The sequence below is a fragment of the Phoenix dactylifera genome, chromosome 12, assembly GCF_051530095.1.
Source record: "Phoenix dactylifera cultivar Ajwa chromosome 12, Ajwa_hap1_PhDact_Kaust_v1.1, whole genome shotgun sequence".
NCBI classification, from domain to species: Eukaryota; Viridiplantae; Streptophyta; class Magnoliopsida; order Arecales; family Arecaceae; genus Phoenix; species Phoenix dactylifera.
This window is the reverse complement of record NC_143201.1, coordinates 15,841,819-15,857,425: the sequence shown is the minus strand read 5'-3', so window position 1 is coordinate 15,857,425 and position 15,607 is coordinate 15,841,819. Positions and strand designations below refer to the sequence as shown.

Sequence of the window (15,607 nt, the reverse complement as noted above, 5' to 3'; positions counted from 1 at the left end):
ATAATGTCATCATGTGAAAGAATAGTTCACCTCACGTACATCTTTCATGAAATAAGAGTATGCTATAACCTATAGCTGCTGTAATTCATTCCCTTACTGAATATTGATAGGCAACCATCTTTTCATAAAATTAAAAAAAAAGTAATACCATAGAAATAATTATATTTGTCAAACTTGTATGCTAAAGCCAGCCAAAATTATTTCATGAAAAATACCATTTTTACAATCATAAAGCTCCTTCCTAACCTTCCGTTTGAGTAATCATGTGAAATGCCACGTACACGTGAAAATAGTGGTGACTTCACGTTGCTCAAATACACCACCTTGTGACGTGGCCGCAAGAACTCATGCACTCTACGTACAAGGCACAATCTAGTGGTGGAGAAAGAGTCTTCAAGCAAAGTTGGAACAGCTTTGTGTGTGGGTCCCACCCGACACAGACATGGAGGCCACGTAGGCCAAGTGAAAATCTTGGATATTTTATCTTATTCAGAGGAGGGGGGGCGGGGGGGAGATGATGGGCGAGAAATTAGACTTCGCATCACCGTCAAGGCCGACGGCTCTCCGACAGCGATATCTTTTATTTTTTATTTCCGGCAAACACCACGTGCCGCACATGTGTGGCCACAATTTTTTTTGGGGTACACAAAGAATAATGTATTCAAAGTTGTAACCTTCTAATCGGAACCAAATTAGGGACCATTTTGTATATTTATGACCAGGTCTTTTAAGCATACAAGTATATTTAAGGTTTAAATTTATAAAATGGTCCAATAGGGCTTATCCTTCTCTTTAACTGTAATTCTATATCTCTATGACCATTGCTGCAGCTAATGTAATAATTTATGATCCGACCCATCAATCGATCCACAAATGATCTATTTTAAATAGATTTAAATTTGACATAAATGGATTTAGATCATAAATGGATCGGCTCGTTTTAGACCTATTTATTAAAAAGATTAGGTTTATGTTTGGACTTTGATCCATTTAATCTATTTTAATTTGTTTAATAATTGAGTCGGGTCACACCCTGACCCATTTAACTTATTTAAAATCTCTTTAACTTATTTAAAACCTGCTTGACCTGTTTAACCCGACTTGGTTAACCTATTTAAATCCATTTAATCTGTTAAAAATCCAATTAACCTGACTTGCCCTATTTAATAAATAAGTTATATGGGTCGGATCAGTTTACCTATTTAATAAATTAGTCGGATTCAGATCTAAAATTTTGATTTCTTTAATAAATAGGTAGGATTTGAGCTGATGAATTTTTGATCTGAACTGCGTCTGATCCGACCCGTATCTAACTTGACCGGATCCAATTGCCACCTCTAGGTGCAGCAAGTCCTTTTTTTTTTCTATTACAAGTCTACTTAAGATTTAAATTTATGGAAAAGTTCCCTAGGCCTTATCTAGTCTTTTGAATCAGTTTTAGTTTTGATAGTGGAATATTGACCTCACCCGCACTATAATTATCTACTCCCAGTATTTTAGAGTACATCATCACGAGTCAAATCTAAAATCTCTAGTTGCTAAACAACAAGGTAGGACAATCGAAGCAACCGATGTTCATACTTATATTGGCTTGGTTCAACGTTGATTTATAATCTAGAGATAAAATTTACAAAGTTTCACTATGAATGGAGGACTCTAACTTGGAACATATACTTATATTGAAGTAATGAATATTATTGTGAGCCAAAATTAATTTGAAATAGAACAAAATAGCATTTTTAATGGAATGAAGTCATGGCCAATTTAGAAACAAGTTAAGTTGAAAAGCAATATATCAGGCAAATTTGTTAGAAAGAATATAAACTATCTTTGACATGAAATATAGTTTAGAGTTAGAAAGAGAAAACCTGATAACTAGCGACAAGTAAGTAATTTGAATGGCTAACACAAACTAACAGAGGTGTGATGGACCTATATAGCTAAAAATAGATTACTTGAAAAATAGGCAACAATCATGGGAAGAATCGTGTGCATACGGAATTGGAAATTTTTCAATGAAAATCAACTTTTATTGAAAGATGGGAGACTTTTTTTTTTATATAAATGCATCCAATTGAGTAAAGAGACATGATTCTTATGATGATAAAGTTCAAAGTGGGTCATTTTTTAAAAAAGAAATTACAAATCCGAAAATGAAGCATTTTTGAAAACTATATTTTTAATAAAAAATACTTTTAATATTTGATTGTTAGGTTTCATTCAAATGAGGTTATATTAAATATATAAATGATTAATTTATGAAAAGAAATGAAGTAGTAAGAAAGGACTTGACATCTCAACATAGGAGGAAAGAATGTCGCAAAGAAAGCAATCTTTCTTAGAGCACCTACATTATGCTTGTTGAATTATGCAAGTAAATAAGATGAACAAATAGTTTATTTACTTTTTGCTAACACTGTAGAGGTAAAAGTCAACAATGAAAAGGTGATTTTGCAATAGGAGAAACATCTAATTATCCAAATTGAAAAGAATATTTTTATTTTTTTAAGCAAATGATCTATGTTAAATTTTATAAAGGGATCCTGCTAACTATTCAGATATGTATCACTACTTAACTTTTAACACTTGTACTTTTTGATATGTATCACATGGGCTATTATTGTCATACATGGTAATTATGTTCTTTTTACTACTTTTATATTTTAGATAATTGTTCCGCCCTTTCCATGTTCTGGATAGTGGCAAAATAGACGTAAATGCTCAGTTTTAATACTCGATGGCTTGTGCTATATGGACCACTATGCATGACAATCATTTCTCTTCTACTACTATCATATTCTAGATAACACTGTCGTTTATCTATGTATTGAGTAGTGATAACTTCTGCTTAGCCACTCCTTAGTTCCACTCTATAAGAGGTCTCATCCTAGATTGATAACTCTCGCTTTTTCAATCTACACTGCAGTCACTCAGCCTGCATCCTTGATGCATCGGGCTGCACCTTCCCTATGTATCGGCTTTTAGATCACAATCAGTGATTTTGATATGATGTAAATAATACCTTAATGCATGTAATGTTGCTATCTTTACTATACTTAAAAAATGTGATATCCTCCTGATGTATTTCAACTTACTTGACTAATCCAGTTCAAAAGCTAAACCTAAACTGACCATTTTATAAACGGGTCAATTTTAGTTAACCTATTTCAAAATTGAATTGAAAAACTCCTAACCTATATTTATTTATTTGGAGTGGGTTCATGCAAGTTTGTTGGTCTGCTCAAGTTTTGCCATCCCTATTTATCATTATGCCTGCACTACGGTGGCAATAAGTTATTAATGTTCCTTCCTGTTTGCTTAAAAGTGCCCATGGCATGGTGTTTTCCATGTGCGCAAGTAGGAAGAAGACTAAAAACTTATAAAAATATGTTAAGGGGGTTATTTGTAAAATCCTTTTTTTCTCCCATTTTTAAACACCCACCCTCTCTCTCTCTCTCGATAATTCTACTGTTTCTCCGTTTCAAGGGATGTTATTTGTACCTACAGTTGAAACCATCCATTATCCCTCCTCTCCTAGCTGTTGCTTCTGCTTCCCCACTTTTCTACTCCTATTTGTCCCCCAAGAAACTCCTGATTTCTTCCATTAAACCTACCAAATCCTCCGTCTGGTTGAAGCTCGAACTCTGTTTTGCAGATATGTGAAGGAGAAGAACTCTCTTTGCCATATCTCCTTTATTTTGTTTTAATATTCGCTTAAATCCCAACAACCTCTTGTCCTTCTGTCTTGCCTCTATTAATATCTAGGTAGTCACCTCCAAAAAGGCCTCTCCTTTTTATTCGAGGAGTGCGAAAATCCTTCCAAAGCTCAAAGAAGGAGGAAAGGATCCGACTTGGGCCCTTTCCTCCCCTCTTTCGAATCGAAGGAGCTCCAAAAGAATCGAAAGATCTAATCTTTGCTCAATATTTGGTGCCCTCCACTCCGAGAACCAATGATTACGCTCCAGGGGAAGCTGCGGTCGTTCCTGAACAACCGATGGCTGGTGTTTGTGGCGGCAATGTGGATGCAGTCCTGCGCCGGCATCGGCTACTTGTTCGGGAGTATCTCGCCGGTGATCAAGAGCTCTCTCGGCTACAACCAGCGGCAGCTCGCCAGCCTCGGCGTGGCCAAGGACCTCGGCGACAGCCTCGGGTTCCTTGCCGGCACCCTCTGTGAGATCCTGCCCCTCTGGGCGGCGCTGCTCATCGGGGCGTTGCAGAATTTGATCGGTTATGGATGGGTTTGGCTCATCGTCACTGGGAGAGTTCCTGTTTTGCCTCTCTGGGTGGTGAGTGGAAATGGATGATTTTTATATCCATTAACTATTTAAATGGTTTCTCATTCAGTCTTCATATTTTGGTTGCTACTTATTTTCTTTTACTGCAATTTTCCACCTTAAGTAAAATTTCTGTTATTGGATTCGATGGAATTCTCCTGATAGATTGATATGCTCTTTTTGTGCACATGAATATGAGGAGTTATGATTTTCTTCTGGGTAAATTAATATTTACTTCGGTTATTTGTTGGATGATCTGCTATTGGAAAGTGTTTGTTCTTTTCCTTTTTTTAATTGAATTTTAGTAAAGTAATTTGATTTTTCTCATGTGGTATAATGTTGCTCATCAATTAATGGAAGTGGCAGCTTTTCTTAATGATCTTTTAATCTGTTGAATTGTGAATTGTTAATTGTTGTATTACATTAGCATCTTTCTTAGATTTTATTTTTTCTCTTCTCAAGAAAGAATAGAATTTCATTTTTTGGACTTCCGAGTAGTTTCTATATATCTTAATATGGTTTTGGCACTTGCAGATTTTCCCCGTAGATAGAATTATTTCTTTATGACCTTTCTTTTGTTTCAATTAGTGGGGCTTTGTCTGGGTAAATAAATTCTGGTCTTGATTTAAAAATTCTTTAATTTTTTTCCAAAAATAGAAAGCTGATTCAAATTGGGAAGCTGCAATGCAGTGTGGTGCTAAAAAAAATTAGTTTAAGGTTGAATGCCGATTTGTTGTCATTGGCTATTTGACGACTTTTATTGAGCTACATAAGAAAGAAATTTTGTGATGTGCATGGATACCAAAAGGCAAAGACATTCACTGGTTTTGAATTTGTTTTAATTGTAATATGGAAGTCTTTTTCCACTATTTTTCATGTTTATATTCTTATTTCTTAAGGAAAAAGGGTTTGCATTCTTTCTGGTCCCCCCCCCCATATGTTCATATAGACACTGAAATTTTCTCTGCTATGATTGGTGCTGTTCCCTTTAATTTTTTATTTTCTTTTTTGGTACATCTGGATAATCTTTCATCAATAGTTGTTTTCCATAAGGTTTTCACCTATAACTAAGTTTCTTAGTTGAACCTAACCAATTTTTTTGCTTTCAATATTGTTGAATGTTGTAGATTTGCTGAAGAAATTGGTCTAATTGCATTTTTTGCCTCTTGTGTCCCCATAATTTTTTGCTGTTTGAAAGTTCTGTGCCAAAGAAATTTTTATATGATTGGTGCAGTTGCTTGTTGAAGTAACTCCATCCTGCAATTTACTTGTCCTGTTTGCTCCCTTTTTGATATTTAGAAAGTATTTTGTCCATTTTCTATTCTAGTGGTGATTGGTAATTTGTATCAAAATAGATATGGAATGAAAAATTTGATCCAACCTAGTGGCAAAGAAACATCGGAAAATCACTATTTTGGAATTTAACCAAAGCATAAACTATATAGAGATATAAGAGGTTGTTTCTATTAGATTTTGAGCTAGCCACATGGAAATGGTAATAAATCCAGTGCAATGTATGGTCATTGTGTAACAACCCAGAACCTCACCCAAAAAAGCTAGCTGGAAGTTATTATTTGGGTTTTTTGATCTTATATAAGTACCCAAGATTTACCTAGCGAATAATCAATGTGAGACTAAACAGACGCCCGCATGGGTTCTTACATACTTTTTCTATTTAAGCCCTAACGTCTTCGTCAGAATAAGAGTTTAAATTCATTCAAATTTAATCACAAGCATCACGATCAGCCCATGATCGGCTTCAATGGATCCGTGCTACAGTGTTTCCTATTCCACATAGGTTATGGGTCAGACTCGCTCTGATATTATTGTAACAACCCAGGACCAAACCCAAAAAAGCTAGCCGAAAGTTATTATTTGGATTTTTTGATCCTATATAAGTATCCAAGATCTACTTAGCGAATAATCAATGTCGGACTAAACACACACGCCCGCACGGGCTCTCACATAATTATTATGTTTAGTCAGTCTTTGGTAGAGGTAAGAATTTCTATACTTGATCATCAATATATATAACATGTTTGTTAATCTATACCGTTGGTTTTGCATCATGAGATTTGCATTGCGAGATTTATATTGATGGATTTGGTTTGGTATGAGATGGTATGTTTTATATGATTTCTAGTACGAACATACTTGTACAATCATTATATGTATCAGATATTGAAAACATGATTAGATGAACAATGATACCTGAAATTTATGAAAAATACATTGTGTAAATAGAAAGTGATTTGATAAAAATAACATGCAAACCAGACAGATAAGATATAGTTTGGACTAACCTCGTCATGGGATAGCCTCCAGGAGCTTACGCATGGGACGGCCTTCACGGGCTTACGCATGGGATGGCCTCCTCGGGCTTACGCGTGGGATGGCCTCCACGAGCTTATGCATAGGATGGCTTTCGCGGGCTTACACGTGGGATAGCCTAGCTTATGCGTGGGATAGCCTCCACGGGCTTACGCATAGAATTTTGTTTAGTAGTTTGGATTGGGTCATGATCTTGGTCAGTCCAAAGGCGGAAAAATTATTGTTATGGAACCTGAAATTGAGATAATGAGAAATAGTTGATGAGACACATAAAACCAATACTGAATAAAAGGTTTTATTGGTATGTCGTGATTTGTCTCTTTTGATAAGCTGGATATTTAATGCATGTGTATCCAAATATTTGTTGGTTTAATTGAGTTATATTGGATGTTTGAAAAAAAGTTTAATAATTTATATTTTCATTTTGGTGTCGCTTATTACTATTTTCATTTGTAACAATCTAAGACCTCACCCAAAAAAGCTAGACAAAAGTTATTATTTGGATTCCTTGATCCTATATAAGTACCCAAAATCTACCCAGCGAATAATCAATGTGGGACTAAACACACGTCCGTACGGATCCTCACATACTTTTTCTATTTAAATCCTGACATTCTCGTCAGATTAAGGGTTTAAATCCATTCAAATCTAATTATAAGCATTACGATCGGCCCGCAGTTAGCCCCAATGAATCCGTGCTGCAGTGTCTCCTAGTCCATACAGGCTATGGGCCGGGTCCGCTCTGATACCATTTGTAACAACTCAGGATCTTACTCAAAAAAGCTAGCCGGAAGTTATTATTTGCGTTCGTTGATCCTGTATAAGTATCCAAAATCTACCCAGCGAATAATCTATGTGGGACTAAACACACGCTCGCATGGGTCCTTACACATTGCATATTGAAGCATGAAAGAAATCTTCATTAGACAAAACTTCCTATTTATATGTATTTCAGTGGTGCAGAACATAATAATAAGATTAACAAAGAATGAATGTGATCTTAAAGAGGATATTGGGTGGGGAGTGTGGAAAAATTCAGTAATGTTGGAATAATTGTATATTCCGGAGCTTAAGTGTTGCACTGAGAAGTGATATAATTTGTGGTTGGTTATGGTAGTCATAATTTACCATATGCTTTTGTTTTTATCTGATTCTTCTGAAATGGTAGGCATGATCAAATCTTTCTTTGTTTGTCCATCAAATTCTTGCTTCATCTCTTAGCTAAAATCCTCCAACCTCAGGGAGCCACTCTGACTCTTGGGACGTGATAATTGACAGAAAACTGATAGATGGTCCCATAAGTATGTTTTCTTCTCTTTATGCCCTAGTTGGCTTTGTCAGAATGGTTGATTGTATGACTTAAATGGGGAAGTTCTGTAGAGAAGATAAAAGAGCCTGGCGGTGTTTGGTAGTGTTATGCAGAGAAGTTAGATATAGAGTTAGTAGTGCAAATAGAGGAAACACACAAAGAGTCATGGATTTATGTGGTTCAAAATATGGTCTACATCCATGGGTGGAGAGGATCAGAGAAAGCTTATAAACATTTGAAGAGTACAAAGGAGGAGAGAATCCCCAATATAAAGCTCTCAATTTTCCTAGCACATGAAAGCCCCAAAACAAGAGATAGTCAGCAAACCCTAGACAAAAATATACGTGCATGGAGAGGCCCTTTTAGTAGTGTAGCTCTAATACATAATAAAATGAAACATGTAACTTGACTAAGGAGGGTTCCATGAAGGTGCAAATCTTGAATGAAGTTTTATATTCAACCCATAATGTAACTTTAAAATTTATTTAAAGTTTTCAAAATAAAAAAGGGCCCCCTGGGGCTTTTTTTCGAATGAAATAGGGGAACAGGACGGCAGAGCCCTTCCTCTGCCCCTCCCCGGCCCTTCTCCGGCCTCCTTTGGCCATCGCCCTCCCTCTCCCTCTTTCTCCCCCCCTTCCTCCCTCTCCCGCCCTTTCTCTCTCTCTCTATCTCTCTTTCCTCTCTATCCTTCTCCCTCTCCCTCACTCTCCCCTGGCTTTACTGTGTCGGTACGAGTCTGGCATGGAACGGCACAGTATCTTATCGAACTGTGCCACCCGACAACCGGTACCGGCACATCAATCCTTGGATAATCCATATTGTACTTATAGTCCTGCTGTCATGCATAACCTGATTCACTTACTATGGAATTATTTGCGCTGACGATCGAGTTGCAGTTCATGTATCTATTACATTTCATGAATTTCATAAAATACATTGTTGAGTGTCTTCTTCATGGTAGAACTGGGCCACTTGGCCAACAGCCAGAATCATTTAGTCCAAGTACTTAAAGCACTCTCGATTTTTTCAGATTCTTCTTAGCTGAAAGATTCTGTGTTGTATTGCTGATTTGGTGGATATTATTGCTATTCATTATTATTCTTAAGGATATTGTTTGAGAAATCAATATTCCGTCTAGTTTTTGTATAAGTTCGCATCACCAAGTCTTGTCTGCTCTATATCAATTACCATTTATTGAACAATACTATTACTGCCTTCATTTGATTCCTAGCCCTGCAACAGCGATTGTTTTTCCTTTTTGTGCATTATCGGGATTATGGACTAGATTATTTGCTGTTCTGCATGGACCTTTCACGTGTGTTGCTGATAATGAGACAATAAGCTATATGATCATCTGCATATTTGGTGATGGAACAACAATCGTCATTTATACTGTTTATATACATCAAGTACTCTCTCTCTTTTTGCTAATTGTATTGAGGACTCTCTTCAGTATATGTACTGTTGATTTTGTTTCTAAAGCTCTTTCTGCATATCATCATTCCATTGCCCCTCCTGTAACAACTTTTTTCTGAGAAGACACCCTTGAAACAATTTGTGTCCCATTTTCTTGTCATAATCCATGCTTAATGTTGCCAATTTAGCTCATGCTTGCGACCTGTATATCTCTGTCTGAAAACTTGTCTATATATTGCTAAAACAACTAATTCAACAAAATCTTGCTTAACATAAGGTCGTTGGCTCGTTGGTTTTTCACTCATGTTAACATAGGTTGGTCTGTACATATGGATGCTTCTTGGGCAAGTAGTTAGTTTCTATTTTCCTTATCAACTGTGATATCTCTCAGTCCTTTTCTTTCCCCGCAAGTCCTTGGAGCTAAATATGGATATTTTCTTGTGTGTCAATAAAGTTCTAGTTTGGTTGTCTTTATATTCAGAATTTAATACCTTTCCTGTTACTTGTATCTTAGAGTTATTTATTATGGACTCCTTCAGAAAAATTCATGAAGTTTATTGCACTTATATCTTTTAAATATATTAGCCTTTCTATGTTTATTGACTTTATAATGAGCTATTTAGTTGACAAAGGCATTCTCCATCAGAAACTGTATCTCTCAAACCTCCAAATGCTACTTAGGATTTGTGTTCGTTTTGGAGTCTGGCAGTTCCTCTTTCTCATGTATTCATCTTGAGCTCTATTTGGTTTGTTGATGTTAAGTTGATGCATCTTTTGCAGATGTGCATTCTTATCTTTGTCGGCAATAATGGAGAAACCTACTTCAACACAGCTGCACTGGTTTCATGCGTGCAGAACTTCCCCAAGAGCCGGGGACCTGTAGTGGGTATCCTAAAGGGATTTGCTGGTCTAAGTGGTGCTATTTTGACTCAAATTTACGCCATGATTCATAAACCAGATCATGCAGCTCTCATCTTTATGGTTGCAGTTGGACCTACGATGGTAGTCATTGCTTTGATGTTCATAATCAGGCCTGTTGGAGGCCATAGACAAGTGCGACCTTTGGATAACTCCAGTTTTGTGTTTGTTTACAGTGTGTGCTTGCTCCTGGCTGCTTATTTGATGGGTGTCATGCTTCTTGAAGATTTAGTTGGCTTGAGTGAAACTGTGACTACCTTGTGCACAGTGGTGTTATTCTTTCTTCTGCTAGTTCCAATTGTAATACCTTTGCTATTAACATGCTATTTCGATGACATTTGTCCTGCTCAAGAGTCTCTTTTACCTGTGCCTCAGAAAGAAGAGACAGGTAAATCAAGAGAATCTACAGAACAACATGAGGTTATTTTGAGTGAGGTTGAAGATGAAAAGCCCAAGGAAGTTGACTTACTTCCTGCATCAGAGAGGCAGAAGAGAATTGCACAGTTGCAAGCAAGACTATTTCAAGCTGCAGCTGTAGGAGCTGTGAGGGTGAAAAGGAGGAGAGGTCCTCATAGAGGAGAAGATTTCACCCTGATGCAGGCACTAATTAAGGCAGATTTTTGGCTTCTTTTTTTCTCTCTACTGTTGGGATCAGGGTCCGGTTTAGCAGTGATTGACAATTTGGGTCAAATGAGCCAATCTTTGGGTTACAGTGAGACTCATATTTTCGTATCCATGATTAGCATTTGGAACTTTCTTGGTCGCATCGGTGGAGGCTATATTTCTGAGATTATTGCAAGGTATGATTGTCACTTCACCAAATTAGGCCAGATATATGAACTCTGAGTGTATCGTAGGATGTTTCCATAATCATAAAACATAGCTTGTTCCAGCATTTTTAAATCAACCTGCATTAACATAAAGATGAATTATTGTTTGTTTTACAAAAAGACTGAAAATCCAGATTAGCTCTTGAATTGCTTGTGTCTCTAAAATATACTTTTGCTTATCTACTTGCAACTCAGTTGTAAAATGTTTTAGTATTCTTTTTTGAGAAAAATATGCTAAAATGCTATGTTATTATTTGCAAAAAGTCAATACTGAATTTTTTTGTCTTAACTTGCCAACATGAATTAACTTTACGAGCACTAGAATAAACTCAAAACTCCTTCATGGTTCCCTGCCTCCATAGCAAATGATAGAGTTGCACATCTCCTTTTCTTTCCCACCATCACGGGGGTGGGCCCAGGTCTTTGCCTGGCAATGAAATTATCAGGACCAAGCCCAGCGTAAGATGGGCTTCAATATGTCAGTCTCAAACTTGGTGCAACTTTAGTCTGGTTTGTGGGCTGAGCTGCGCTAAGAATGTCAAACATAATGGTTTTTTCAGGGTTTTTAGGATTTATTGTATATCAAATTAATTAGGAAACTAAAACAAATAACAAACATGATTCGAAAGCAGCCTGTGTTGAGGTGCACATCATTGACATTGTCCTTTTTGTAGAGTTAGTCCCTACTCTCAAGATGTAGTCATAACCCAGTACTTACTGATTTGTGTACATGTGTAATGGACGGTGCAACTTTGATCCGGCACCCTCACGATAGCCTACGTATATGAATATAGAGGAAGTAAAAAAAAAAAAAAAAAAAAAAACCAAGAGGAGAAAGCTGATCAAACTTCATTTCCTTTTGCAACTAATTAATGATAAGAAAATCATTGCCTTTCTTGTGAAAATCAATATCTACTTTATTAAGAGATTGAAAATTATATTGTATTTAGCCATTAAGTGTTGTTTTGGCTTTCCAAACATTCAACCCTTATTTATAGCTATCGAAGAAAAGTTTCCTACTCCAAACAGACACAAATTGGGAAAAGATAACTGCAATAAAAGGTCGAGGTTTGTGGTTGGATAGAAGTAGGTGATCAATTAAAGTCTAATGGTTAAGAAAGCCTTTCAAAAGTAGCATCTCTTCTGTATAGGAGGTGACCACTGGATAGACCTGAGCATTTGCTTGGTCAGGTCGGGTTTAGGTCTAGTATCGAATATGCCAGGCTTGATCTCACCCTGACCCAGCCTGAAGCCTGGAATTTGGAGCCCAGGCCTGGCCAAGGTCAACTTATAGAAGCCCCGGCCTAATCCATCTAATCAGAGGAAAGTGAAACTAGGTCGCTTGACTCGAGGAAAGTCGAACTAGACCTGGCTTGTCCTGACCAGAGAAAGAAGAGGCTGATTAGGGGATGGGGGTAAAGAGAGAGGAGGCCAGGTGGGGGATGGGGAGGGAGGAATTGATAAGATAATATAATATAGTGTACATTATATATGTTGAAAAGATTTATATAAGCTATAAAAGATATATAAAATGATTATATTATACCTCCACTCGGGCCAGGTTAAACAATGCGAAGCTCAAGCCCAAGCCCAGCCAGATTTTATATCAGGCCTAAAATACCTGCCTAGGACTTGCTCTAATGGGCTGAGAACCCTAGTCCGAGTCTGGAAAAAATCAGCCTGGGTGGGCTGGTCCTTTTTTGTTGCACAAGTATACCATTGGAAACCTAAAAGAGGTTTTGAAGTTTGAACATTGTTAACATAAAACAACTTAAATTAAATTGGTTGAAAAGCAATATGGTCAAATAGTTCTTTTTTTAATTTCTATTTAGAAATTTTAAAATTGTAGAAAGTGAAAGCTGAAAGGAGGAATGCTGGTCAGCACTAGGTGAAGGTTTGAGCTTGAAAGGAACCTTCACTCACTCATGCTGAATGACCTAAAACTCTTATAATTTTTCTTGTAATTTTTAACATTCTGAATATTGAGACTCAACATAAAGCCTGCTCAACTCATAATTGATAGTTTTCCTGGTGTCTTTTCCAGAGAACATGCATATCCAAGGCCAGTGGCTTTGGCAGTGGCTCAGGTTTTAATGGCATTTGGACACTTCCTCTTTGCAATGGGTTGGCCTGGAACAATATACATTGCAACATTGCTGATTGGACTTGGATATGGATTTCATTGGGCTATTGTGCCAGCTGCTGCCTCTGAGTTGTTTGGCTTGAAAAGTTTTGGAGCCTTGTACAATTTCCTCACAGTGGCTAACCCTGCTGGTTCATTGGTATTCTCGGGTCTAATTGCTAGTGGTATTTATGATCAAGAAGCTGAAAAACAAGCACACATGCACCATAACACAAGATCCACATTTTGGAGAATGCTTTTGGGAGTACAACTTCATGATGAAGAGCCACTAAAATGTGAGGGGGCTGTATGTTTTTTCCTTTCTTCCTTGATAATGTCAGGATTTTGCATAGTTGCAGTTATCTTGAGCATGATCCTTGTTTATAGGACCAAGATCGTCTATGCTCACCTCTATCAGAAACCTCTCACATGAGCTCTCTTTATTGTGAAGCACGCAATCTCGTGTTTGAGATTATGATTTTTCTATATTGGCAATGATTGAAAACTTATATATGGAAGTAACTATTTCTTCAGCCCAAGCTCATATGTTTGGGGGCCTTCGTTCAGTGAATATTATCTTGAAGAAGAGATCAATTGAGACTACAATGTGACCTTCTCTATTGCTTTTCATCCATTATTCTACAAAGTCCTGAGGTTTAATCCAATTTATGTATTATTAGTTCTTTTTGATGCTATGGAGCCAGTACCTCCACATGTAAGGTCTCTGTTTTTCAGTGTTTGGGATTATTTGTTCATGTGTAACCTGTGCTACAGCTTTCGAGTGGAACATGAATCATTTAATATTCTTTTCTGCATCTTATGCTTAGGCTTTTGCCTATCAAGTATATTTGATATATCTGATGAAACTTTCTGAATGCATTAGAAGATTTCCAGGTTTATTGTGCTCGGTTTAATGGGGGTAGGAGCAGCCATTGCTAATTTTATCTTACTGTGACTAATATTGGTTATCAGGATCATACAGAAAGTAATCACTATTGACTCACTCCACTTGAGTGATAATTCTGGCTTGCTGAGTGTTGAGTCATAAGATCACCAACCGTTGCTGCCATCAATTCCCCAAGCTGATCAAGTCCATTTGTTTGAAGAAAGTAGAATCATTATATGGTAAAGTCATGTCAACATTGATATACTTTTGTCCCTTGGTCAATTTGATCCTCCTTTATAAGTTAGATGCTAGCTATAAAGATCATAAGTGTCATGTTCCACTACTTTTTTCTTTGATTTTCCTTGATCAGCTTGCGTTATAAAGGCGATCGAATGCAATGGTAACTGCAATTCGAAATGGCACGCCTTCCTGTTTTCCTCTCTGGCATTCAACCAGAATTTTTCAGAATGTTGTATTATCTGGGAGCATCCTCCAATGAGACTAGCTATCTCAACTCTCATTTGTTATTGATGCTTGCTAACTAGAAAATACACGATGTCACGAGTGCTATGGAATAACCGAACCTGAATCATAAACACGCTCGATAATATTTCTGAATGAAATTTCTTTGAAATAAAACATAAGAAGTCAGGCAGTATGGTCAAGCAATATAAAAAAGTAAACATTGGGTGAAGAAAATTTTGTTGATCAATGTTCTACTAATTTCTAAGTAGAAATGCCTATTCACCAACTAGAAGAGTTCATTAAAGTGGAATGCTCCAGCCATAGGCTTGGAAGCCGGTGCCATTATGCTTCAATGGCCTGAAAAAAATGATTTCAAGCTGGATGCTGCTATTTTATATTGCAAAACTATGTACCATGCATGTAGTGATGTAAACAAGAGCAGAAGCACATTGCAATAGAATATTTGTTGGAAGTAGGCCAGAGATCTATCATTGGACAAGGCTGGTTTTAGACTTCCACCTTCACACTTCACTATGATAGAATAAGAGCAGTCACAAAAAATGAAAACCATCTTAGTCTTCATAAAGTAGCAATAGCATTTGTTGCTTTAGTGGGCAACAAATGACAGGCAATCTCACCTGCAGTGGTTTCAAGTGCATCTGTGACACCAAGCTTGCACTTGCTAGGTTCACTTGCAATACTACTGAGTGAAGTAATTACATATGCCTATAGTAGTGGTAAAGTGGAGACTCCCATCATATGAAAATCTGCCAGTAAATGAATCTAAATTTGGACCAACTTCAGCTTGTCTTCTCAAATAAATCAACATTCAGCTCTTGAGCTACTAACACAATAAGCTTGAGGGGTTATTGTAAACCTGCATTGTTCATTAAACTCTTCAACATGTTATCAATGTCAAGCTATTAATCCAGGCATTAAAATAACTTTCTAGTATTTTGTGTTTTAAGAAATTTGCATAATATTTTTAAACGTAAATGCAATTCAACATACTTTTTTATGTATTGCATTATATTAGAATAACTTGTGTAAAACTCA

General features: G+C 36.8%; 1 protein-coding gene across 1 annotated transcript; it reads left to right on the top strand.

Annotated features, from left to right (window-relative positions):
• The first annotated feature begins 3,448 nt into the window (after positions 1–3,448).
• On the top strand, positions 3,449–14,015 carry LOC103715713 (protein NUCLEAR FUSION DEFECTIVE 4-like). Its single transcript, XM_008803445.6, has 3 exons — positions 3,449–4,286; positions 10,111–11,048; positions 13,123–14,015. Exons 1-3 carry the CDS (start codon positions 3,951–3,953, stop codon positions 13,631–13,633), a joined length of 1,785 nt encoding a protein of 594 aa, XP_008801667.3. The 5' UTR covers positions 3,449–3,950; the 3' UTR covers positions 13,634–14,015.
• The last annotated feature ends 1,592 nt before the right edge of the window (positions 14,016–15,607 follow it).

What these genes read in the sequence shown, in the direction of transcription:
- LOC103715713 (XM_008803445.6), top strand. Translation starts at nt 3,951, where the DNA reads ATGATTACGCTCCAGGGGAAGCTGCGGTCGTTCCTGAACAACCGATGG. An exon ending in CTGTTTTGCCTCTCTGGGTG is followed by an intron (nt 4,287 to 10,110) that starts GTGAGTGGAAAT and finishes CATCTTTTGCAG; the next exon opens with ATGTGCATTCTTATCTTTGT. An exon ending in ATTTCTGAGATTATTGCAAG is followed by an intron (nt 11,049 to 13,122) that starts GTATGATTGTCA and finishes TGTCTTTTCCAG; the next exon opens with AGAACATGCATATCCAAGGC.